This window comes from Leptosomus discolor, chromosome 1, assembly GCF_034619465.1.
Source record: "Leptosomus discolor isolate bLepDis1 chromosome 1, bLepDis1.hap2, whole genome shotgun sequence".
Taxonomy (NCBI): domain Eukaryota; kingdom Metazoa; phylum Chordata; class Aves; order Leptosomiformes; family Leptosomidae; genus Leptosomus; species Leptosomus discolor.
In genome coordinates this window covers 25,345,996-25,372,200 of record NC_141391.1, presented here as the reverse complement: position 1 = coordinate 25,372,200, position 26,205 = coordinate 25,345,996, and the positions used below count along the sequence as shown (strand labels likewise).

The 26,205-nt window shown below is 42.4% G+C and overlaps 1 protein-coding gene across 3 annotated transcripts in view; it reads left to right on the top strand.

Annotated features, from left to right (window-relative positions):
- Nucleotides 1-26,205, top strand: part of STARD13 (StAR related lipid transfer domain containing 13) — a 259,540-nt gene that overhangs the window by 91,777 nt on the left and 141,558 nt on the right. The window contains exon 1 of one of the 3 annotated variants that reach the window (XM_086481877.1): nucleotides 16,375-16,498. The exons of 1 other annotated variant lie outside the window; for it this stretch is intronic. In XM_086481877.1, the coding sequence (XP_086338003.1) occupies nucleotides 16,375-16,498 (124 nt within the window). Of the gene's footprint in view, nucleotides 1-16,374; nucleotides 16,499-26,205 lie in introns of those variants that run through there. One more of the 3 variants, XM_086481878.1, reaches the window with a different exon arrangement.

Below are 26,205 nucleotides of genomic sequence, written 5' to 3'. Positions count from 1 at the left end.
TATTAACTGGATCTCAAATTGCTATTACAGCTTGGGTGAAGTGTTGGCTTTTGACATGGGGTTAGAGAAGGTAATGACTTTAGGTTTTTATCTGAAATTTGTTTATATTAGGTACATACCTACCCTGGAATTTTTCTTGATTCCCAAAGCCTCTGTTATATAAGACTAGTATGTATATCAGGACAGTTGGTTTTAAAGCAAAAGGACAAATCTTTCCCTGGTGTAATTCTTGTGAAAACTAATGGTTTCACATCAGAGTTGACTTAAGCATGAATTCAGTGATGGTTTAAAATTAAGCAATATGATTAAATAGTCGAGGAGTTTCCCAGCATACTCTGTGCAAGGCATAGGTCTGTCTGCTGTGCAGGTTTTTAGTGTTAGCTGCACATTTTTGAATAGGAAGGACAGACTGTGACATGTGCAGTGTTTGAAAATTGGTTTGGATGACTTCTATGTGGAAATGTAATAGGAAATGCTGAATTTATTTTTAAGCAACATTGGTGAAAAATTAATTTGTTCCACGCACTACAATAAATTTTTTTTAATTACTTGAACAGTTACAGTAGTCATTGTATATTGCTTAGTACTAACTGTCATTTTGTGTAATTCTTAGCTTTCCAGGGGTGTAAGGATTTCTTTTTACTTTAAATTCAATCCTTGCTGCAAAACATGAGTACATGTGATATGTAATTATTACTAAGATAACGATTGCCAGTAAGAAAGACTTGCTTTTAAGTCAGGAAAATGCCTATCTGCAAACATCACTGAAATTATTAGATGTTTTGAATGGTTTTCAAGTCTATAATTATCAATTTCCTTTAAAATTGCCTTAATTCTGAGAAGTAAACTGATTCTAGTGTATAATCTCGCCGTTTTATCCTGCAGAATTCCTTTGTCCAACATAATTCTGTGCCGATTGCAGTCACTGGCAGTTTGGTGGGGCTAGGATTAGTCTCTTAATAATGCATTTATAGCTGTATAGTAAATTATTTATATCTGTAAATAAAAAATACCTTCCACTTTTCACAGCATTTCAGAATCAAAGAGCTTCTCTAAGTAGCTGAGGAAATGGGAAGCTCAGGAACATTATATGTCATAAAATGTATATGTCTTTTAGCAAAGTCTTAAAACTATGACTTACTTGGATCATGAGTTAAGTAATTTATTATTTTAAATTGTTTGTAGTGAGGTAGTGACAGTGGGCCTCAAGCATGGAGTTGTGTCCTTCTGAGCACCATACAGGCGGGATGGGAGTCCTTCCCTCACTAACCTTACAGCCTTACATTGTTCTTCATACAAAAAGATGGCCGTTAAAACATTTACATTTCTTTCCAATTCAGCATTCAAATAATTTTTCAAGAGCTTATTTTCATGCATGTTGGTCCATGAGCTGATTGGTTATGGTCTCCATCCTGCCAGGTGCTCTTTGCTGTGCCCTTTGTCTGTGCCGAGCTCGGCACCAGGAAGAGCTTACATTAGCAGTGCGGTTGTACAGAGAGCCTCTGTACCTGCTCATGTGTGCCAAAGCGCTCGTCTGAGCTGGTGACATTGTCTCAGCCAGCGGCAGGTCAAGGCTTCTTAGTGCAGAAAAATCAGAGAACAAGTGGCTGAGGCCTGAGGTCTTGGTGGTCCACTCCTGCGAAAGACAGAAGGATCTGGGGTGCAAAAATAGGAGGGAGAAACTCAGAGAACTATTTCTTCTGTGCCTGCTTCCCACAGCAGTGGAGAGGGAATATGGAAGGGAATAATTACAACATCCCACAACTGACTGGTCTTCCTTACAGCCTTTCCCAGCAGTAGTTGCCTTACTATCAAGGCCACCATCAAGAGAAGCCACTAGTTTTTATTTCAAGAGCCTTTTGTTAGTCAAAGCGGGCCCAAGGCCATAGGTACTCTGGCATCATTAACAGACTGCTGATGTTGACATCTGTTTGTTTTCTAAACGTATAGCACATAAAGTTAGCCCTGCTTTTCACAGTCTTTCTTTTCTTGTCTGCTCACCAACACATTGTCAAAATCTTCAATTTACAGATCTCCAGAGTCTCATTTGGTAACAAAAATGTAAGATGAGTTTCCAAAGTTAAACTAAGCTTCTCTTGCTATATATTTTCACCTATTTATAAGACGGACAGAAGTGATGCATACACTCAATGGCTGGATGATGTATTGGAGAATTCAAAATATTCAGTAACATCATTTAACATACACATTTTCATTTGTTGCTTTTGTTGCTGTGCTCCTCTTCTGTGGCCCCATATCCCTGGAATTTTTTAATCATAACAGCAACCATATACGGATGATTTCACTGAATCACAGAGTGGTGGGGGTTGGAAGGGACCTCTGGAGATCATCTAGTCCAACCCCCCGGCTAAAGCATGTTCACCTAGAGCAGGTCGCACAGGACTGCATCCAGGCGGGTCTTGAATATCTCCAGAGAAGTGGAGTCCACAACCTCCCTGGGGAGCCTATTCCTGTGCTCTATCACTCTTAAAGACGTTCTTACTTACATTCCGGCAGAACTTCTTGTGTTCCAGTTTGAGCCTGTTGCCCCTTGTCCTGTCACTGGGCACCACTGAAAAGAGCCTGGCCCCATCCTCTTGACTCCCACCCTTTAGATATTCATAAGCATTGATAAGGTCCTAAGGTCCCCTCCATCTTCTCTTCTCCAGACTAAAGAGCCCCAGGTCTCTCAGCCTTTCCTAGTAAGAGAGATGCTCCATCCCTCTAATCATCTTAGTAGCCCTAAAATACACACAGTATTAAGCTACAGATAGGTAAGCGAGTGTATACAGGAATATGTGAGAGTGCCTTTAACTTGTTGTGATGTGTATATGGAACATCGATGTAAGTATAGCTCATTGTGTTTCCTTAGGTCTTGATAGACCCTGTGTCTTAAGAGCACTGGGGAGGAAATGCCTTTAATCTTCAAGTGTCCATTTGCAATGGCTACACTTTATTCTTACACAGCACAGTTTGGATGGGCCCAGAGAAATCCATTCCAGCAGTTTTGTTCCCTTGGGTTTGGTCCTTTTACCAAACTCTGTGGCACACTGTCCTTGACGATGTCAACAGAGGCCAAGTGGAGTGATGAAGCAGTGCAGTTTTGTTGCATAGGTCTGTGGAGTTGTCAAGTACACATCACTGTCCTTTGGAAACCACAGAGCCACCTCTGTTTACAGCGCTAGGCTTATTTCATCATTATCCTTTTCGTTGTTATGAAAAGCAGCTCCTGTTTCTTTGGCAGGAAGCACTCCCTCACACCCACTTTAGACTCTTTCCTTCTCTTTGCCTCCTCTCCTGTGAGCAAAAACTTTGTCAAGAAAGCACTTTTGTTTGGGCCAGGAACAGAGGCAGCTGATACTCAGCTAGTTATTTTGATTGCTGGGCTGGTAGGGGTTGGGGGAACAGATAATGTCAAGATTTCGTCTGCATTCCAGATCTGTTTTCCTCCTACGGTTAGCAGGCAGCGAGTGTGACTTTTCCCACTGAGCTTTTCCCACAGTCAGTAAGACTTATCTGACAACGGAGTTAGTGTCAACTGTCCAAAACTAACTAGGAGATATCTTCCTTTCACCACTCCTGTGCTGTTATTGCTTATCAATGTCACTCTCCAGCTTAAATGACTGGTTAATTTACAGACATACTGAGACAAATTCACTCCTGTTGCAGCTCCGTTGAGTTCAGTGGAGTTACACTGGGAACGAGTTTGGCCTTAGGTGTCTGAAAAGCACAAGTGGTAGGAATGTGATACTGACAGAAGCAAGAGCAGTGCGACAGTCAAAACAAAAAGGAAGCCCTGAGCTTTGGCAGGATTCCCATTTCTGGAGTGTGATCCAACAAGGTGTTCATGTTTTACAGCTGGTGCTGCAAGAGAAAAGTTGTTATTCAACAGCAAAACAATTCCAGCATCACCACATCAAAACGTAGCCCATGTTAAAAAAGAACAAAAGGAGAAATAAGTCATAGGATTTCAGAACATAAATTCTATTGGGAATCATGAGGACTGCGCTTTTAAATCTATTAGAGACTTTAAAAAAGACTAGAGTGAAACTGAAACATACTCAACCTGAGATTTTCAAATGAGCCTACAATGGTTAAAAACTGAAAACTTATGAAAATTCCACAGAAACAGGAAACATGAGGTGAAATCGATACATCCAGCTTTACCTACAGTCTAAGATGGCTTTCTGAGCACCTCTTCTGTCAATGGGGGAAGAGAGACATTTTCAGAGTGTAACATCTTCTTCAGCTGAATCAAGTCCTCCTCAGGTCTGCTGTAGCACCTCTTATAGGCAGCTGGATTGGGGTGGAATGAGTCACCCTCTGAGGGACATCTCTTTCTGTCCCAGCTTCCCACCTACCTCAGTTCTCTTTTAACAATGGGTGCCTGAAATTCAAGGAATGGGAATCCTGCACCTGTTGCTTTGGAAACTTTATTAGCATTTCTGATTCACAGATTAAGGTAGAAATAATGAAGTGTAAAACCAAGCATTTTAAAGTTATGTTTAACTCAGTTAATTCAGTTAGCCTGGATGAGCAGTGCAAACAGCCAGCATTTTGTTCGTTGCTCTGCACACTTCTCTACATCATACACATAACCTACTTACCATCTTTGTCTCTTACAGTCTTTTGGATTCCCCTATCTCTGTTCATTTTCTCTCCATTTCCTTCTTTGCAAAATCCAGTTTCAGTTTTCCTCCTTAACATTTCCATTCACTGTTCAGTTTCCGCTTAAAGGCACTGCCACTTTACAGTCTGGTTACTTTCCTGCTTACGATGCCTTACGGTGGTCTTCCTTCCTTCCTTCCTTCCTTCCTTCCTTCTCTTCCTTCTGCCTCTCTTGTTGTCTCCACCTCTGTGTTCTCCAGAGCTTCTTAGTCCTCTTTGGTTGTCAGGGAAATGGGGAAACGGCTCTGCAAGCTCTCTAAAGCCGTGCATAATACTCCTTCTTTACCTTTGCCATCAAAACAATTTCTTGCTTTTTCTTTTGCTGGTTAGTGGACTATCATGATCTATCATGACATCACCCATGGGTTATGTCTCCTTGACTGGCTGGGGATTAGCCAACTTTCTGGGTAGTAAGAAGCAAAGTTTAAAAACTGAGGACTAAAAGCTGAACTTCCAGATTGCTTTTTCTGCCTTTAAATAAATCACCTGCTTTTCAGAAAGGATTTCAAAAGTGACTGATGAGTGGTAACCACTTCTGAAAATCAAACAGTGACCTAGGGTGTAAGACTTAGGGACATAGTTTTTAAAATCATGATTTTTTTTGTGCCTGGGCAGAGTGTTTCCAGACTTAATGCCTGTATGTGAGCGCATTCTGGAGTCCTTTTTGCAAATAGATGAAGCACTGTCAGAAATGGAGCTAAAAGTGGAAGTGTTGGAATACATACATCAGGTTCAGCTGTCCAAGGCAGCTAGAATGATACCCATATTTAAAGATGAAAAGAAGCCATTGTGGGCTGTGAAAATAATTATAGCTTCCCATATTAATTATCATATATGTTTCTGAAAAAAAAAAAAAAAACAACAAAGCAAGCTATAATATGCTCAGATGAGAATACAGATGTAAGATCCAGTATGGCTCTGTAAAACAAAAGAGAAAGAGCTTTTGCACAGGAAAACAGGAAGAGATAAAACTAATCTAGGCTTTGCAAACTAATATTCCAGACATCTTCAAAACAGAGAGGAAATAACGTGAGAAATCAGTGTGGGAAGGAAATTTTGGTCCTAGAACATAGACTTTATAAAAGATCCAAAGACACCCAAATTAAACTTGTCAGTTTTCAGAATGAAGAGAGGCTAATAATAGGTTGCTTAAAAGATTTTTACTAGGACAAGTATCATTTAAAGCTTCATTATCTTGACAAGTGAGTGAACAGATGGCAAAATCTGTAGCAAACTCAAGATTTCCTAGGGTACTAAAGATTAGAAAGATTTCTGAGAACCAAATTCAAATCACCAAAGCGAGGTGATTTGACAACCTCAAAGCAGATGGGATTTCAATTTACCTAAGTGTGGGGTAACGCTCAGGAATGATCTGAAGCGTTCACTGATACTGCATACTTAATGAAGTGTTACCAGTTTAGAAAAATACCTAGGCAACATTATGGACAGCTTAATTAAAAAAGCTTAGCGAAAACAGCTGTTCAATTTGCAGCGCTAGTCGTGAAAGCAAATAAAATGTTAATCTATATGAACCATAAAGAGCAGTGTTGATATTATTATAATGTCATCATATAAATTCAGGGAGCTATATCACCGTGACATCCAGCATTGTCAACATTACAAAAGTGTCTACAAAAAGAAACATTCAGAGAAGTCAGTGAAGGATGACATGCACGGAAGATACAATCATTTTACTTAACTAATGAAAAAATGTTGCAGCACTAAATTCCTACTCACCTTTGAGTCATGGGAATATCCAATGAATGCAAGACACAGAACAAGTGGCACCGTTATGTGCAGGAACCTGTTTCCCCAATTACTGAGGATCGTCAAATCAGCAAGAAACGGAGGGCTTTATGCTCATATATTCTTAAGAAGCAGGATGGGAGTGAACAGGGAAAGGGAAGTACCAAGGCTGGATTTTTCAGTGAGGCATATGGGAATTTTTATGATTACTTCAGCAAGTCAAGAGCTTCAACAGTATTGTGAGATTGTTGCTAGTGCTTGGTCTAAATTGTAGGGAGTTTTTTAAAGAATGATTAGAGCAGTTCTTGTAAGAAGGGAGGCTGTCCCTGGTGATTATTGAGAAGATCTTAAGTTTCATCAATTCTGCATTAAAAGGGTCATTTATACCTGTACAAAGTAGAGTAAGAGCCTACTGCTACTTTCTAGCAGTATATGCAACGCATTTTGCATTTGTCCTGCCCAGCTATAAAAGATGAGCTGTAGGACAGGAGGGAGGTGGATAAATCCAAATCTGTTTAAGTCCTAAAGAAGGATAATGTTTTCCAGATGAAATGGTATTCTTTATGATGTGACTGACAGCAATGAACTACTTTAAATCACTGCAAAACCATTTAGCAACATTTCAAAACAGAAATTGGGATAGTCTCCAATTTGAGGCATAAGAAAACTAGGTTTTGGGTTTCATATTTATTTCTTACAGGTTTTTTTCCACTTTAGCAGTGTCGTTCATTAAACTACTTTTAAGGCCTGAACTCTGAAACTATGTATCTGATAATTTTGATCAGATTAATATCAAGGATTACTTAGGATAAATATTCTCTGTCAGGTAAATTAACTGATCTCCTGTCTCAAAAACTAACACTGTGAAAGATCCTGCTGTTATAATCCCTTTAGCACCTACTTTCCAAGTAATTTACATGGGTTTTTGTAATATAAATGGTTCAAAAAATTTCCCTGAAATGTAGAACAATCTCAGGTGATTACTACTGAACAGATTTATGTCAGCACAAAATGATGAAAAACTATTGAAGTGAGTCTGCATGACAGTGTAAGTAAACAATATGAGCAACATCTGTACCTGCAACACTAAATCATCCGTAGGAACTAATTTCACTAGAAACCAATGCAACACTGAAAATGAACTTTGGAACCAGCAATACATATGAGCAAAATAACAACCTTTTCTTGCCTTCTCAAACAGTCCTGAATGCGTATTTCCTTCACTTGCCTGACACTTAACTGAAGTCAAGGGAAGTTGTGTTTGTGGCGTCTCAAAAAAGTGTTTATTAATAATAAGAGTAGGAATCGGGCCAGCTGGAGTACAGTGCTCCAAGGGAGTACAAGGTCGAGGTGAAGCCTGCTCTGTTCTTTCTGGAATCAACTTTCATAGAAATAATACTTGGAAAATAAAAAAGATGGCCCTTTCTGGAAAGCGAGTGATGGCATTGCCAGCAGAGAGCAGTGGCTGTGACCTCTGTCATCATTCTCAGCACAGCACTGTACACAGCAGCAGGTGATGGGGCAGCACCTCCTCAAGCTCTCTCTGCCTTTGGTGTGCTTGGTCACCTACAGAGCAGTCCCTGCTATTGCCTTTCTTGAGAATTAGGTTCCTTTACCAAGTACTGCTTTCAAACCTAAAAGAGAAAGGAAAAATACCTTAATATTTTCTAGCTTTCTCCTATGGTGTTTGGTGTTCCTATTTACATGATAGTGATTTAATGCCACTATTAAAATTCAGTTCTGTGAAAAGCAAATGGGTGCACAGCAGAGATTTTTTGCCTCTTGCATGCAGGAGTCAGAATCTATTTGGAAGACCACAGTAGGTTATGCTTTGCGTGGTGGACTATTTCATTTCTCACAGTCAAATTATTTTACGTAGTTGATAACTATACAGCAGTACATCAGTGCGCTCATAAAGTCTGCTGCCTGCTATGCGGTGACAACTTGCAACTTACCTCTGTGTGCACATACATAGTGTAGTCCACATAAAAATATAACTTTGTTTCCAAAATAGCTTTGTTTCCAAGATACTGAATCTCGAATGAAATTACACCATGATGCAAACCCCCTCAACCTACCCGCAAAATGCAGGAAGAGTGTAAGCAAAACTAAGGTGAAGACGATACAAATTTGGTGTCGCAAGTATTTCTTAGACTTGCAGTTCACAGCTCTGCTTTTGCCTACCTGGTTATATGAAGCTGTCACTGAAGCAATATTGGACTTCTTTTGATAATTTGTTTCTCCAAAGCTTTCTTTAATGGTTTCAAGGGCAGTACTACAGGCCTGTTTGTGTTTCAACCAAAAAAATTAAAACTCTCAGCAACTCACAGTAAAACGTTCTCTGTGTAGCTCTACAAACTGAAACTGCAGTTGTAACTGCTGACTTGTTAATGTAACACAGACATCGACATTTCCTGGTTACTGTAAACACTGAAATGCTTTTGGAGTTAATGGAATACAGGTGCTGCCTGACACTACCAAAATGTTCTCACAGAAACAGAGACATTTTTGGGTGGAAAGAGCTGCAGATCCACCTAGTCCAGCCCCTTCTTCACAGCATGAATATCCTGCTTCTCAGTGGGAATACCCAGATATGTTAAATGTCATGAAACAAGCATTCTTCCTAAGCTTAAGCTCCTTTATACTTGCAGGAACGGCCGTACCACTTAGCCTGCTGGAACAGAGAGTTCTGTAATGCCAGAGCTGGGTGATGGAGTGGGCTTAGGCAGGCTCTGAGCCGGCTGGGAAGCCTTCCCGAGGGGGCTGTGGGAAATGATGCTTACAATCGAATCGCCACCAGCCTTCACTTCGAATGAGACTCAGACAATACTGCAAACAGTCAATTGGCCCTTCTTTACTGTGGAAGCAAGCAGAAATTTAAAATCGGCCTTAATGATTCAAAATCCTGTAGAACCATTTAGGTTAATAGGGGTTGGCTTGGGCCTCAGCTAAATTTTTATTCTGGTCATTACAATCTGCCTACCTGAAATGCTATCCCCTCTTGCAAGTGGCCACGTTCTTTATTTCCTGTCCAAAAACGTTAGTAGCATTGCATTTCAATTCTATTAAAGATATATTTTTTGAAAATCTGTTAAATAAGTTGAAATAGTAGCTGCGTGACCAGTAGTGAAGGAAGCTCTGTAAAAATCCATAGCATGCAATATATTGTTACTTGGCAATATGCTCCCATCAGTCAGTAGCCTGATTACAAGGAAAGTGTATGCGCACAGGAGTATTTGTGTATCTAAAAAAGTTCTTACTCTTACAAGTAAATTGTTTTAGGGAACAATTCCATTGCATTGTTATTAAACCTGGTGTCAAGATTGATCATGTTTTCCTGTGTAATCCAGGAGAGTTATAAAAAACCAACAAGCTCCCAGGTCTCTGAACCAATATCCAGATACGGTGTGTGCTAAATTGCCACTGACTGCTGCAAGGCTTTTTTACACAAATGTTCCAATTATTTCTACTGTGATAGTAATAACAGTTGGAAGTTTGGAAAAAAAAAAATAATCTTGGTTTAGACAAGGTCCCAATACAATATTAAGGAAATGAGCACTTTGAGAGCAAAGAAAGTTGTAGTTTAGAATAATATATTTTTGTCAAGCAACTAAAAAGGAGAGGGAAAATCAGACACCAGAAGCTGGAATGAGAAGAACAGGGTCAATATCCTGTGCTGAGACATTTCATGTTTCAACGTAGCTGCTCACTTTTTCAGGGGCATTAGTCACCTCAAAATTTCAAATTCTGCGCCAATAAAAAACCCACTTTATCTACACACATAAAATGCATTCCGCTTTCCCAGTTGCTTGATCATTGAAGAATCGGCTATTTCTACAGTGACTGGCTTTGCCCAGCCTGAGCTTTCATAACTGCAACATACTATACTTTAAAGATGTCCACAGCATCTTATGAGAGGAAGTGAGAGTTTATTGCACTTGGTTCGTTTTGTCCATTCTTCTCCTCTGCTATCTCAGAAATGCGCAAGGGCATTTGTGGCTGCAGTTCTTCAGAATTTCAGCTTGAGTATCAGCTTTGTTGTCTGCTGTTCAGTAGAAGTGCTCTGTCTGCTCAGACAGTAATCCATCCAATGATCGTTTGTGCCACAGTTACCTCCCTCTCCCCCTTTTCACCATCCTCACAGATCAGAGCATCCTCCTCGCTGTCACACAGGGCCTTCACTTGGAGCTCATCATTCTCCTGTGACAACTTAGGCTGAGTTACGAGACAAAATTGGAGGAATAGAGGAGTTATTAAAAAATAATCTGGAAGAGCTAGGTACAACCAGGATGTGAGAAGGAGAGAAAAGTCCAAGTTAAGGTTAGCAAAAATGTGAAGACCCTGCTCCATAGTAAAACCAGGAAAATGGCAGTTGTTTTCCAGAAAAAGTGACATTTCTCTAATTCTTACTCTGTAAGAAAGGGTTTTTTTTTGCCAGAAGGAGTTTTCCAGGTGAAAATTTGTGGTCACTCTGGGAAAAAATTTCACCCCATGTTCACCACCTTGTCTTTGTTCTCACTTACTCTGCCTCAATAGGCACAATCCGGTCTGCTTCGGTGCATCTCAAATGCAAATACTGTGGCAGCTCTCTGCTGCCACTATTCATTCCGGTTCATCCTGCCTTTATGTTGCATCAAGCGGAGGCTACTTGGCTTAAGGCTGAAGGCCCTTCCCTTCCCTGTCTGTCATTTGTTTGATATTAAAAGCTCGATTCCCACAGTCTGCCTGTACAGGATGCCAGCTTTCCTTGTCTACTCAGTACACCTTCAAATACATATTTGCGTGCTTTCTCTAAAAGTGCCCCTCATGCTTGGGAGTTGGTCCTCTGAGTATGTAAAGATAGCACATTAACCTCCTTGGAGACCCTCTTTGCTAACTCGCTTTGCGTCAGTGCCTCCAAAAACTAATTCTGGTGTGCTAACACCAGTAGCTACCAGTCTGGCCAGTATTGTTTTATTGTTCTCTTGTACTCCACCCTTCCTACCCCAATTAGCTCTTCTCTCCACTGGTGTCTTGCTTTATATTTAGTTTGTAATCTCCCGAGGGCAAAGATTATACTTTTGCTCCATCCAGTTTCTGGTTCAAAGTGCTTTGATGATACAGTTTATTAATAATAATAAAGTACCATCCTCTGTATGAACAGAAGAAAAGCTTAATTCCCCCCCCTATCCCCTGCATGCCCGTTTTAGCAAGGGAGAGGGAGCACAGTCAAACAGCAGATACTTTGTTACTGTAGTCTGTATCTGAGCATACTTAGAGCCTTTTCACAGAGAATACTGCAAGAAGTCCCGTTTATTTCAGCATTAATCACTGTGAACAAAAGTGAAAGAATTTGGCCCCGACTAATGAAAGCCAGCAGTGCTCTGCTGTTGGCAAAGTGCGGAGTGATCCTTTCCCAGAGCTTCAGAAAGCTGAAATGAAGAAGGATGAACAGATAGGTGCCAATCTCTTGGCAAACCAGGAAAGAGTGAAACTGCTTTATAATTGATGCTTATTAAAGCTACCTTAAAATTATGATAATTTGCATATGTAAATAACAAGTAAGGAGAGAATGCCAGGGAACAAGCTGGAACATTTTGTCCTCAATCACAATGATTCTTATTTTTCTCTATCCAAAATGTTTGTTTGTTTACTTAGATGTCAAAGAGGACACCTACTCATATGCCCTTGGTGCTTTTCACATAACTTCAACCACAGAATTAGTATGCGATTCACTGCAGTCTGCTGTTAGGAAAACAAGCAATGGAAAACCTCAAATCTTCGCTTCCAGTGGTAACCCAGACTTGCAACATCACACTCGGGACATTTAGTCTGTGATAGAAAACAAATTCCAGAGCTCTAGGACCCCCAAAGAGATAAAGATCATTGCCAAGTTATAAATATTACTTGATGTATTTCTGTCTAGGCTGGCTGAGCTACTGTTTGGAGATACAAAAGCACAGCAGTGCCATTTTGAGTATCATAAACTTCCAAGAAGCTTCATTAATTTAAAGTCTGTTCCTGAAGAATTAGATGTTTTATAAAATTTAGTATGGCACTGAATAGCATCAGACTGCATCAGTGGTCCTGTAGTACTGATTCATTTCCTCTTTTGCTTTATTATTGCTTTTTAAGAGGTACATGTGTAAGGAGCTTGTGTCCCCTAAACAGCACGCAGTAACCAAGGATATGCTCTTCTCACATTTTCCTCTGCAAGACGTATCCTGTTTGGTTCTTCTACAAGCAGGCAAATACCGTGAAGTGGTTAAACTAACGAAAAATCCCGACTCACCATAATTGAGAACTAGAGGAAAAAAAGGAAATAAATCATACTTTTATCATAGTCTTTTGGTAGTTTACAAATGGCAAACCAAGATGTAGCCATGTTTCTTTTTCCTTAGGCCTGATTCTCTTCTTACCAAATGCACAGGAGTTTTTACAGTGACTTTATTAGGCCTAGATCAGGCTGCATAATGGAATCTGTAACAAATTAAAAAAACACTGCTAATTAGAGGCCAGATTATTATGTAGTATCAATTAACTTGGCATTTAATTACCATGGTGATTGGGAGGAACTATAAATTGCTAAATATATAATTAGAACATCAGACTTCTGTGCCACAATGGCATCAGAGCATGGGTGTAATTAGCTCAGATTTCCCCCCATTTTACATGCTTGCAAGATTTTCAGACAAATGCCAGTTTCATTCCTGCCAATATTCTGTTATCAATGAGAAAAGACAAATATAATAGTTGAGCTTCTTTTAAGGCAACTGGGAATTTCCTCCTTTCTGTTCATCATATACAGTATTTTTATTGCAATTACTCTGAACAGAATCATTTTGGCATGACTAGTATCAAGCAGGAAAACTGCTGTTGCTGGGGGAAAATGTGCTTTCTTTTTCTTTCCCCAGAAATGTTATCTGTCTTGTTCAGGATGTCAAAATGTTTCAAGCTGTAGACAAGAGCACTGATCAGTTGGCTACTTATGCACTTAACCAACCGATGAAAATGCATGGAGGGAGACCAGAACTTTACCATTTAGTCATGGTTTCTACCATCCTAAAAGGAGGTGAAACATCTTTGACCTATGAATGATCCCTAGCACATGCTTGTCTTCAAGCAGGTTGTGTAGAACAGCTCTTATTGTAACTGCTACTACGAGGTGTAATACAGCAAAAATACCTGTGTTGGTAACTCGACTTCTGAACAGCTGCCTATGATTAAAGGCATAAAATAGGAATGGGCCAGTTGCTGCATGAGATATTTTCTCATTACTCAATAGCACTGTTTTCTTTGGGGAGAAATGTACAGTATCTGATCTTGCTGCTGGATTTAGTTTTCCCCAATAAAGTGCCTGAAAATAGTAGGATTTTCGTCAGTGCCTGCCACAGAGTTTGGCCTAGGCTTGCCAGTTCGGTTCTGCTGCTGATTATGAAATACAGCCATATCACTGGAGTTTATCTTAGTAACCTGCGGTGAGATAACATGGTATTAGCAATTGCTGGTATCTCATTGCTAATAAGCTGCTTTCAGCAAACCTGGAAGTCTAGGGACATTTTTTGACAAAGTAACACCTTCAAAAACGGTATAGAAGGGACCAGAATATCTTTTGTTGTATCGCTGCATTCTGGCCATCACAGAAAGCAACAGAAGAAAGGGAGATCCATCTTCCAGACAGGCTGGATACAGTAAGAGGGTACATTCAAGTGTGGCTGCCAGGAGAGCACTGGTGAAGGTTACAGAACTGGCTGACACGGGGTGGTGTTTGTGGGTAGTGACACAGCAGCATGATACAAAAACCTTCAAAACTGATTTTATGATTTCACCTTTAGACTGTGTGTTCCTGCAGATCTTTGTAGGGCAGCTGAGCACAATGTCAGAAATTAATTTCTCATCTGCACCTGGTTCCTAGCAGATAGGAGCCCGTGGCAAAAAACAGGCATCATAGGTCTTATGTGCTGGTATAATGGCTGTGTTGGTAGGGAATTAAATAAAGTGAGGCAGAGGTCAGAGGCAGATTTACGGGGCGGAGGAGCTGATTGTAGGAACTGTAATCCTCTCTTCTCCCATTAATATCAGCGGGTGTTTGCTCTGGATCATGGGATGTGAGAATATTTACAGAATTGTGCTGTCCCCCTTCCAGATCTTGGATGCATCCGTCCCTGGATGCCTGGAAAGCATCCCTTTTCTCGTAAGAGTTTGCCCAGTCATTTGGAGGACACTGTAGCTGGAATTGCAGCAGGAGGAGAGACATAAAACATCTTCACAAGTGCTGGGCAAGCACATCTTCTCCACTGTATCAGATAAAGTAGTTTAAGATGAGCCTTTTAAGAACACGGACAATGGAAAACAAATTCACATCAGAGAATAAGAAGAAGACGTTATTAAAACTGAGTGGGAACATGGAATACATCTGTTTGTTTGCTTTTAGCTTCTATGGGTATTGCTGACATTGCAGTTATGGTTTTAATTTAAACAAGACTGGGATATCGATAACGTTTAACATGACTGCTTTACCAGGGTATTCAGCTGTTTCAGTGTCCGGCACTCACTTTCAGGAACATCAGCCTCTTCATTGCACATCACAAATACTCTGCAGAAAGAGTAAGCGATAAGTAATGGTTTGTGAGTAAATGAAATGAAGCCCCTGTTGTCCTTCTCAGCTGTCGGACTCTTTGCTGCCAGTCGTGCTGGGAACCACCCACTCCGCAGGTGGTCAGGATAGGGAAGGGACCACTGTTACACCATTATTTCCCAGGTCACAGAGGAAGGAGAGACACAAAAATGGTTTCCTAAATGGGATAAGGGCCCTGATGTTGCTTTCTGTCTCGTCTAGGGATGGAGGAATTGAGATTCCTTGTAGTGTGTAAATGTGTGCAAAAAGTGGCTTCCAGGGTTTAGTTTTGAAACCTTTTCGAACTGGAAGAGGTTGTTAGAGAAGAGGAGATGGTGCAGGGGGGTGGAAGGGATGAAGCAGGGGGAGGGAGATGGGAGGTATGTGGTCGAAATGCAGAGAAAGTGGGAAAGGAATGGGAGAGGCTGTGTTGTGAGGACTGCGGCTTGAGCTCGGGTGGAGAGTTGATAAACAGAGACCTCGAAAAAACAATTTTCTTTTGGCAAAAGTCGCGGCGTGGGTTAGCACCTATTCCAGCTTCCCGAGTAAGGGCAGCCCGCTGCGAGCCAGGTTTTCTGTCACCTCGGGGCGGGTGACCTCGCCCTGGAGCGGCGGATGCCGGCTCTTTGCGGCGGGGCTCCCGCAGAGCCGGGCGGCGGGGCCGTGGTGGCGGCTGGCGGCTCCCGGTCGCTGTCCAGGGCGCGCGAAGCCCGGCCGGCGCCGGTGGCCCTGAGGCGGGCGGCGGGAGGCGTCGGGCGGGCAGCCCGCGGCCGGGCGCTGGCAGCAGGGCGGCCGGGGAGTGTTTGGCTGGACAGTTCCCAAATGAAGGGTCACAGGCACAAGCGGGGTCACGACATTTAGGCGCGGGGCCGTCGTTGGTGCGTGAGCCCGAGGGGCGAGGGGTCCCGGCCAGGCCGGAGGGCGGGGGCGGCCATTTCCCGCCGCCGGCCCTTCACGGGCGGCAGTGGGGGAGACCCTCGCGGCCGGGCGGCCGCGGCTCTCAGGCGGGGCCGACGACCCGCCTCGCCTGTGGGGCAGGAGCTGGGCCGGACCCCGGGGCACCTTCCCCGCCCCGCGGGGGCTGAGGCGCGGGGGAGGGAAGGAGGGAGAAGGGCGGCAAGGCGCCGGGCGCGGGACGGGTCCGCTGAAGAAGGCTGGCGGCGACGCTGCTGCCCCGGGAGCCGGGGCGGGGGCGGGCGGCGCTCAGGTGAAGGGGCCGCCCGCCCGGAGCGGCGGTGACGCGGGCTGCGGCGCTGCGGGGCTGCCCCGCGGCCCCATGTGGCCGCCGCCGCCCGTCCCCGGCGAGGGGAGCCGCCGCCGGCGCTGAGCGGGGCTGCCCGGGGCGGCATGCGGAGCCGCCGAGGATGAGCAGCCAGCGCCGCCCGGCCAAGGCGCAGCTCCGGAGGTCGCTGAGCGAGCAGCTGCGGGACTCCACCGCCAAAGCCTGGGACTTGCTGTGGAGGAATGTCCGGGAGCGGCGGCTCGCAGGTCAGTCCCGACGCGCCGCGGCTGCCGCTACCTGCCCGCGGCCGCCTGAGGGGAGACCCTGGGGGGCGTCCCGGCCCCGGCGGCGCAGAGGGCTCCCCGCTCGGAGGGGACGCCCCGGGGAACGGCCGAGGCGCCTGGGGGGGCACCTATCCCGCCGCTGCCGCCGGAACCCGGAGACCTCGGGGCTTCAGCCCGGGCGGGACGGGGAGGTCCCCGGCACCGCCTCAGCTACCGGCACGGATGCGGTTGGCAGTCGCCGGGCAGGTCGGGCTGCAGGCAGGAGCCGGCGTGCAGGCAGGAGCCGGGGTGCAGGCAGCTCGGACCCCCTCTCGCAGCCCCGTGCAGGCAGCACCTGCCCGGCTGCTGGCTGGCACGGCGGGGATGGTGGCGCCAGCCGTCAGGCTCAGGGCTAAACCTGGAGGTAGCCCGGCGTCGGAGGCAGCTTCTGAGCATCTCAGAAATCAAGAGGGTTGACATTGCCTCAGGGAAGCGGGCTCACCTGCTCGTCTGATCAGTTTTCTGCGTCACTTGCAGGTCCAGGTTGGTTCCTCATAGGGCTTGCATGTGAAGAGGACCACAACTCCCAAAGAAAACTGTTTGGTTTGCTTTTTGGTGTTTGTTTGTTGTTTTTGTTTTTGTTTTCATCTCAGGAGCTTTTATAGCTTTAGCTCTCCTAACTGCTCTGGAAAACCGGGTTCCTGCAGTCTCACCGTCCCCAGGTGGAGACCAGAAGGACACAGAGCAGGGCGGGTGCTCCAGTAGGTCTGGTGACATTTAGAGCACTGCTATCACAGCAGCACGATCTCTTTCTGCATGCAAACGTGCAGCTAACTTGGTTTTGTAAAATACTTCATGAATTAAAAGATCTAGAGGGTACATGCAAGTGTAAGGTAGAGTTATTGCACTGGAAAACCATACATCAAGATTTATGAGCAGAATAATGTATAATGAAGGCTAATTTGTAAAGATGGATCCCTCTGCCACATCCTACAGCTTTGTTAGGAGTTTGGTGACCTTGCCTAGGGCACTGTGACATGGTGGTATTGTATAATATAGAGGTAAATAGTGTATAATATAGGTCTTTAGACTGTGTCTACAGCACACTAGTTCTTATGTACATACAATTAAAACAATGGATAAAAATTGCATGGTGATTTTTTGAAAAGTGAACCTAAAGTGGGTAGCTTCAATCATGAATTACTAAACCAGCTACTTTTGTAGTTACAGTTACCCAAAATATTAATCTGTCTTTACATGTAGTCTACTTATTCCTATATTAATAGCAGATGCCAGCAGACATTCAGCAAGGATAGTGTTGGCTTTTTTTTTCTTATTTGGTCAAAGACAACTATTGCTTGATTGAGCAAAGGACCTGGGCAGGCTGCCATGAAGCTGTAGCCAACTTCTTAAAGCAACTGAGTATTAAAATTGATGGAGTCAGACTTTTTATTTAAGGTGGATAGAATACTAATGCCCTGGGTTTATGCACTGCCATAATTTAAGTGCTATACAGAATATTCTGGTGAGACACTGATACATATGCCCTTTAATTAAATGAATTATCTGATGATATAATGAAATGTGTACAAATAACATCTGTTGATTCCAGAGATGGACTCTTGTTCAGATGCTTTTTTGTCTCTGGCATTTTCGTCCTTGTTTTTATATTTATTTGTCCCTCTGACCCCCATAGCTGCTGTGCATATTCTTATGCCTCTTCTTCCAGCTTTTGTTCATGAGAAGGCAGGGAATTTAAGCTGATGTGTTGTTATTTTCTGTTTGCCGCACCAACAACTTCTCCATCGCAGTAGAGCTGATCCCAGTCAGGCAGATAGTTGTACAAGTTTCCTCTTTCTTTTTTTTCTCAGACTTGATGTTGAAGTTCAGCCCTGACTGACAGTCAGAGCAGCAGTGTAACTGGTAACTAGCATTTAAAAGCAATGACCGAAACAAAACCAATTTTAACCCATCAGTGTGCTGTTATATTCCATTGTCATCTAGCCAAATAAAGGCCTGTGGTTAAATCATCATTGTGATGATGGCTTTGCAGGCACTTAAATAGTTACTCTTTTGGTCTGCTTTACTTTTTTGTTTATTTGTTCAGGTTTCGAACACTGGTTGTCCAACATTTACCTGTAAAGGAAGTAAGGACAAGACAGCTTAATTCACAAAAATGATATAATTGTTTGGGTTGGTTGAGACACTGGGAGGTCTCTAGTCCAGCCTCCAGCTCAGAGCAGGATCAGCACTGGGAGCAGGGCAGGTTTCTCAGAGCTTTCCCTGGTGCTCCTTGGGAAGAGTTTCTGCCCTGATGTCCATGCGCTGGAGCAGAGGGCAGCAGTACACAGTTGGGCAGCAGGTGTGTGAGCTGGAGCGAGGACCTGAACCTTGGCTAGAGCAAGGAGAGAGCTGAACCTTGGCTCAGCCACTCTCCAAGAGGCAGACAGTGTAGCTGGGTTGTTGTGGAAAGTAAGCTGTGCGTAAAAAGACTGCTACAGTGTAGGCTCCTTCCCTCCCTCCCTCGCCCTTTACAGCAGAGGTAACAAGCAGCAGCCTGACTCCCGGCGTGCTCCTGGGACAGGGCTGCTGCGCACTGTCTCTTATTCAGGGCAGATCTATGGTGCCCAGTAGCAATTCGTCACTCTTTCTGATTCACTGACCGGGGTTTGTTTTTTAAACAATGAGTGTACCCACTATGGTGCCACAAATGGCAGCCTTAGTTTTTCTCTGCTTTTTGTAATTTTTGCAGAGGTATTTTACACTTTATCTGTTCCCACTATGCTTATGGATTAAGTTGGGATTCATGAACTGGTCGGGAAATGTACCAGAATTTTAACTCCCTTGTTGGAGTGGGGACCTGTTCGTCTGGAAATTTATATAAAATGCTGTTTGTTTAATGTAAGTCTGAACCACTGTGCCGTTACTGCAAGCCATTGCTTTAGGAATTTGACTTACATGACTCTTCAAAAGTGATGACCCTAAGGTGATTCTGAGATCCCTGCTCAAATCATGATCACCTATTACAGTAAAACACAACAGGTTGTAGTTGTTACATCTTGTGTATGTAGGTGAAAAGTGACATCCTCTATCTGGCATTCTTTCAGTAACTATATACTAAAATAAAATAAAACAAAACAGATATTTAAGTTTTGAAATTCAGTACTTCAAAGTCAGGAAACACCAGAGATAAAGATGCCTCTTTCTGCCTTGTTGTGCACCCTCCTCGTAGTGTAGGTTTGTCTTTTAATGGCATGATCACATGCCTCTTTTTCTCACAGAACTTTTCTGCCTTGTTCGGTGCACAAAGTAATGATCCCCATTGCTGAATCTGTTGACTTAGAGCCTGCTGTACTGCAGCTTTCTCAAATCCTGGACTGAGCACAGAATTACAAATTCCCTCAAGTGCTCATGAGCATGGTGCTTAGGAGCACTGGGTCTTGCATACTTCATACCATTAATGTTTTAATTGTATTCCTAGAGGCTCTAAGTTTACTTTGTTCCCATTTTACAAATAGGAACCAGAGGCACAATCAGATTGGACTCAGGAATATCAATAACTGACTGTTAGAACCTGAATTTTCTACTTTAATACTCAAATTATGGCTCTCAGTGGCTCCTATTGCGCAGCCCTCGTGCAGATCAGCCTCCAGGATCTAATTGTGCTGCACCCAGGGAATGAGTAACTTGCAGTTTCTGGCAGCCTGGTCAGATTTTGTTTCAAGTGACTTGGTGAAAACCAGACAGAGAGGGATGGAACCACAGGGGCACCGTTTACTTGGCACAGTCTCAGAAACTTGTTTTTTCCCTGTGTGTTGTCTCCCACCCTTTCCCGCATGCTTCTGCAAGAGATGCAGCAGGAGTCCTGCAGCAGCTGGCTTAGTTGGGTACATGGCGCTGATACACGACTAGACCATTGTCCATCATCAGACAGGATCCTTGGGAAGTGCATGTGTGGAGGAGGCTAAGACTTTGTCCTAGTGCCTAGTGGGAGGAGGGTTGAGCTAGGATTAAACAGGTGACTTCAATTCTGAGACTTCCTGAAGTTTGAAAACTTGACTTTTGTGACCCTAACATTCTTCTAATAATAGAAAGCTTTGTCTCTAATTTCCTAGGTTTAGCTTTTAGCTGTGGTTCAGCAATCCACACAGACTGCTGCCGGGATTTCTGCTCTGTAAGGCTGCCACTGCTGTGTCTGCACCATAGATATACACTCAGCCTTTTTGCCAAATCTCTTCTCACCTGAGCTTTGTGTCCCACAACACTTTGTATGTTCTGTGTTCATTAAGAGATTATATCCCCTTTTGATTTCCTCTGTCTCTTGAGGTACAATTCCTCTTATCTGTTCATTAACATCCTCTCTACTGCTTGACTGTGACTGCAGTACAGGATAGGATACTCCTCAGCACTGTCCCAGCTCCTACTTAGCTGTAAGGCTGCCCCAGAAGCAGCTGCCTGGGGTGATTTTAGGGAAGGATCTTGGGTGGTCCCACCCTGTTTTGGGCTTGGCTGTGCTCCTGGTAAATGGAATCTGGGGGCAAGTTTTCCACCAAGTCTCCAGTGGTTTGCTCAGACTGACATTGTGAAGTTTTATAACTTGGCCAAGTTTGGACAGATTTTTCAGAAACTGGTGCTAGAGTGACTCTTGAACCTTTGCTGTGACGTTACAGTTTTTTTGTTTCAGAGGATAAAGCACTAGTTTCTCAATCAAGCAGCATGAAAACGTACATTGGCACAACATACCATGGACTAATTTTATCTTAGAAATGGATGACCTGCAGCACCAAAAATTGAAACAGGAGCATGAGGCAGGCTCATGATTAAAAGAAAATTTTAGTCTAAAGAAGACAAAATTAATATCTTTAAATGGAAAGGTTTAGAAGACCTACTCTTGGGTGTCCTTATCTGTTCAGGAAGACTTTTTACACTGATGTGCAGCTACAAGTACCTCTTCAGATGTGACTGAAATGCATTTATGTCAGAGACGAAACTGAACATTAGCTGAAGTAGGGTAGAAAATGGAGAATAATTAGTCCAGCAGAAAGTAGTTGCCACATTCAGCATTTGGCAAAGATGTCAAGGCAATGCCCCTTCTCTCAAAAGTAACTAGTGGTTGGTTTGTGTGTTATTGTGGTGTTATTGTGTGTTATTGTGAGTGCAAATGAGCATGCCTAAGTTTGTATGGCTCCTCTGACGACATGGTGCTCCCTGGCACCAGCTGACATGTTGATCCTGGGGAATATGGAAGAGAGAAGTGGGTCTTAAAAAACTAGTGGTCACAACCAGAACCATATGAATTTTAGCACAGTTTTCTGTTGTACCTGCGTGGAGGCAAGAGCAGCCATATTTCTGGAGCCTAAATAAAGAAGCATTGAATCTATAGGTGCTTCACAGCTTTCAGGTTTCAGTTAAAATGAAACATTTTTAAGAACTTGCTTTTGCAAGTTTGTACTCTGCAAAGCAGAACTCATTATTTCTGGTGTGATGTATCCAGAGCCCAAAGGAAACATGTACCAGGCTCCCAGGTTCTCGAGAATCCCTGAGCAAAGGCAGGAGTCCCGGTATGGGCCCAACCTTGAGTCTCCTGCACTCGGTATTATTCTGTTACTGAAATGTCTTCTTAATTAAGGCCTTTGTGTACAATGCAAATGCAGCAGGTTAATCTAATTAAAGCTGTTCAAGAAAATAGTGGATTTTTTTATAAAATAGTTTTTCCAGGTCAGTTTTCATTAGGGACTGTGGGAGATATGTATCTGAAAAATCTCGTATTTGTTGTGGCCTGTTTGGTGGGCATACTGTTATGTTCTGTTTTAAAATCGTGCACATACTTTTTTAGAAAGCAAAGTAGAGATGTTGCAGTCTGTGTCCCCACCAGTGCACTGGAGAGCACAGGATGCTGATTCTCATGTATGTTGACAAGATGTATATGTGTAAATTCCCCCTAACCCGACCCCATCAATGGGAAAAGACTGTCCTTTGTCAAGCAGAAAAGTTATGAAAGATGTTCTTTATTTGGGATGGAGTGCTTCAGGGAAGAAAGTGACTTATGAGTGATTCGTTTGGTCAGGCATGCCAGAAAATTTTCTGCTCTTCTATCAGTCTTAAGGAAAATATAGTAGCCAAAAAAAATCAGTCATTGATCTCATAAATTGTATTAATTGTGCTATATATTCTGTATTAATATTAGGAGGGGAGTTTAGGTGAATTGCTTTAAAGTATATAGATGCTTTTTGCTTGCACGTTTTGTCAGTATTCTGTAATTTCCATCTCCTTTCCTAGACTCTCCCTGAAGACCAGCGGTTTGAATCTGAAAAGGGGGCAGTGGTGGCAAAATACCACCATTGTTAGTTCTGCTGCTGCCGGGTTCTCATGACCCTCAGCAACAAGAAGTTAATTCCAGAAATACAATTACAAAAATACCAATATGCTTGACCTGCCAAGTATTTCTGTATCAGCGTGAGACTGCGGGAGGGGGTGATGGAGGACTCCCCACTGTCTCAAAGTCCAGAGGAAGATGTAATTTTCTCATACCCACTCCTGTGGCTCTGCTACTGTTTGCCGTGTAAGATTTGGAGTTACTGTGGAGGAGCAGCAGAGGTTCCTGAGGTGACAATAACATTCATCTTCTGGTTTTACATTTAATACATAAATTCTGCATTTGAATAAGTCCTGCTTCCATCAAAGACAGCTATATCAGTGATTATTTTCCTAAGAGAAATTCAGTTTTTGTTACTTAATTACCTAACATCATGAGATACAAAACTCTATTGATAAAACGGGGAATGGGTGCTGATAGTAGAACTGGGTACCATTTGAATCAGTTTCTATTTGGTAACTGTTTAGAAAGGATTCTTGATAGGTCATCTTCTTTCTGGAGCTTGGCTGTTCACTAATTTCAATGACACATTAATCTTGAGAAAATACACTTTTTTTTTCCTAGAAAGTTATGATGTCAGTCCTTTTTATGTTACAACTTCCTTTGCTACTGACTTCGTGTGGTTCATTGAGCATCCAGAAGGTTCTTTCAGTTCTCGGTAGACAAATATTTCTTCTTATTTCTCTGCACATATGCATGGCCTCAGTTCATTCCACCTGTAGATATTTCCTGTGTGACTAGAAGGCAGCTGATACCTCGTCAGTATGCTAGACCGTGTCTTTATGGAGGATTCCTGTAAGCATTGTAATTATTGCTGATCTTTGCAGACCATAATATTGGAAACAAATCATAGTACTGTTTTTCCAGAAGCAATACATATAGTACAATATTGTTTTAAGTTCCTGTACATTTAGATAGATGTGTTTATTGGTACTCATATTTTCTATGACATATAGGAGCTCATATAGATCGATACAAATACTTAACTTATTTGTCTGACATTAAACTGTAATGACATTTTTCCATCCCAAGATTGCTTCTTAATACCACTCATGGCATATTAAATTATGTATCTTCTCAGTTATTTCCTTTTAGGTGTTCTGTATTTATTAGTATGACCGTAATCCTAAAGACCCCTTTCCATGGTCCCACAGAAGTGTTTTTATTTATAATAATAACTATGCTAGAACATTTATATAGAACATTTATATCCATGATAATCTTTTAGCTGCTAAGTGAACACCATAGTAATTCTCATCAATACAGCCTTGTTGGTGGCTAGCCAGCAAATTCCTAAACATGGGAAATTTCTGGACTCAGTAAGGCCCTGGAGACTGGACTCCCACTCTTCTGCTTTCCCAGCTCCAGTAGGATGTGATGATTAGTTTCAGGAATCAGTGACGTCTCAGTTCTGAATTTTGTGTTATCACCTTTTGTTGAGTGAAAAAAACTCTTCAAAAATGTCTCATATTGTAGTGGTTTTAAGGATTCTGAGAACTTAGATGACTTAACGCTTTGATTTGTGCAATACTTGCCAGGCAATGGCCTTATTTCACAGCAGTGGTTTGACTTACGCTTGTCTTCTTGTATTTTGTATTTCTTGCATTTCTTGTGAGACAGATGTTCTGTCTTGCTCTTCCTGGTTTCTTTTATTTTTCTGTCATAGCGCAGCCAATTCCTGTGCAGCTGTAAGCTATATGTCGTAATTCCTTTAAAAATTATCACCTTGAGTCACAATTCATTCAATTCAGCTTTCAATTCTACTGAAGCATATTTTAATAGGGAATTTGAAAAGAAAAGCTTGAAAATGTTAACTTCAGAGTCCGAAAAGACAGAAAACAAACAAACAAATAAATATTTTGTAAAATGTCATAATTTTAAGCCAGCCTCATGATTTTACAGAAGTGATGCCTGTCTTAAGATTCTTGAAAATTCAGTTTTGGGAATATTAGTTTTGATTAATAAAGAATTTGTAATGATTTCTTTTTGATTATTACAGACTTAAAAGTATGACAGTGTAGAAGGTTCCTTGACTGACATTAGAGCATCCACAAGAAGAGTGCACTTGTGTAGCTCCTTTGCACATCCTGTTTACAGTTCAAAAATGAAAATATTTTGACAATCGGACCAACCTGGTGCAGCTTATACTGCAAATAAGCAAAGATTGAATGCACACAGATAAGAGTGCAGCAAGTAACTATGGCACAAGAAGGGATCAGGAACATCTGCAATTCATGGCACTTGGTTGCAAAAAACCCCAAACTCCAAAAATCAATTCAATTACTTTATGTAATAATCAATTTCATGTGAAAGATTCTACTTGTCGTTCCAGTAGAGGGCAGTGATTTATGTACAGTAATATCAATTACTGTGTGTACACAACATGCATTGCAGAACACTAGACACAGTACTGGATTTACTAAGATAGTAAATATTCAAGGCATACTAAGTCCCTCAAGGACAGAGTGCCATCCAGAAGTCTTGTTTTCTGTGCTTTTGCACAAGGACTTCAACCCCAGTAGAGTTTATGGAAGTTGTACTCAGCTCATTAAACTAAATCACCTCCACATGCCCCAGTGCTACATGCAGAGGTGTGCAACACATGCCCTCAGTTTGATGCCAGAAACCCCCCAAACTGAGGGACTATGACACAGCTCTTACATTATTTGGGTCACTTGAAGCAAGAAAACATGCCAAAAAGTATGTGTTTGGCTCGCAAGGTAGTTGCATGAAGTCCAAAACTATGCAATGCGGATATGGCCTCTCTCACCTGCAGGGTGCTAGTCTAGAGCAGTGTGAACAAATGAACTCTCTGTCCTTTGGCGTAGAGTCCTGCAATTACTTCCAGCCATTACTGCAATAACAATGTAGAAGTAGACCAAAATTCATGAGAATCGAAAGACCGGCATGCCAATCAAAACTCAAACATACTCTGCTGTATATAGTCATCAGAATGAATCGTATTTCAATGGATAATGTCATTGAGATACTGATTTTTTCTCTGTTGCTGTTGAACAGTAAGTACATTAAAAAGTTTTTGTGTCCAGAAGTAATTTTTACAGATCCAGCAACATGCTGTAGTACAGTGGAAGAGGAGGCATTGAAACTTACAATCGTTGTGTTTCTTTAAGCTGTAAGAATGTGATTTCTAATCTATTTCAAAAACACTATCACTTGAAATTTATGCTTACCTAAAAATTATTTAAACCATGAGTATTTCTTTATCAGCAAAAAAAGTTCACTAAGTCCAAAACAGCTTTCTTAATTCTGTCAATGCTTTGCAAATTTTACTTGTCACAGAGCTAAAATAATGTGGGGATAATCAGTTTCTTTT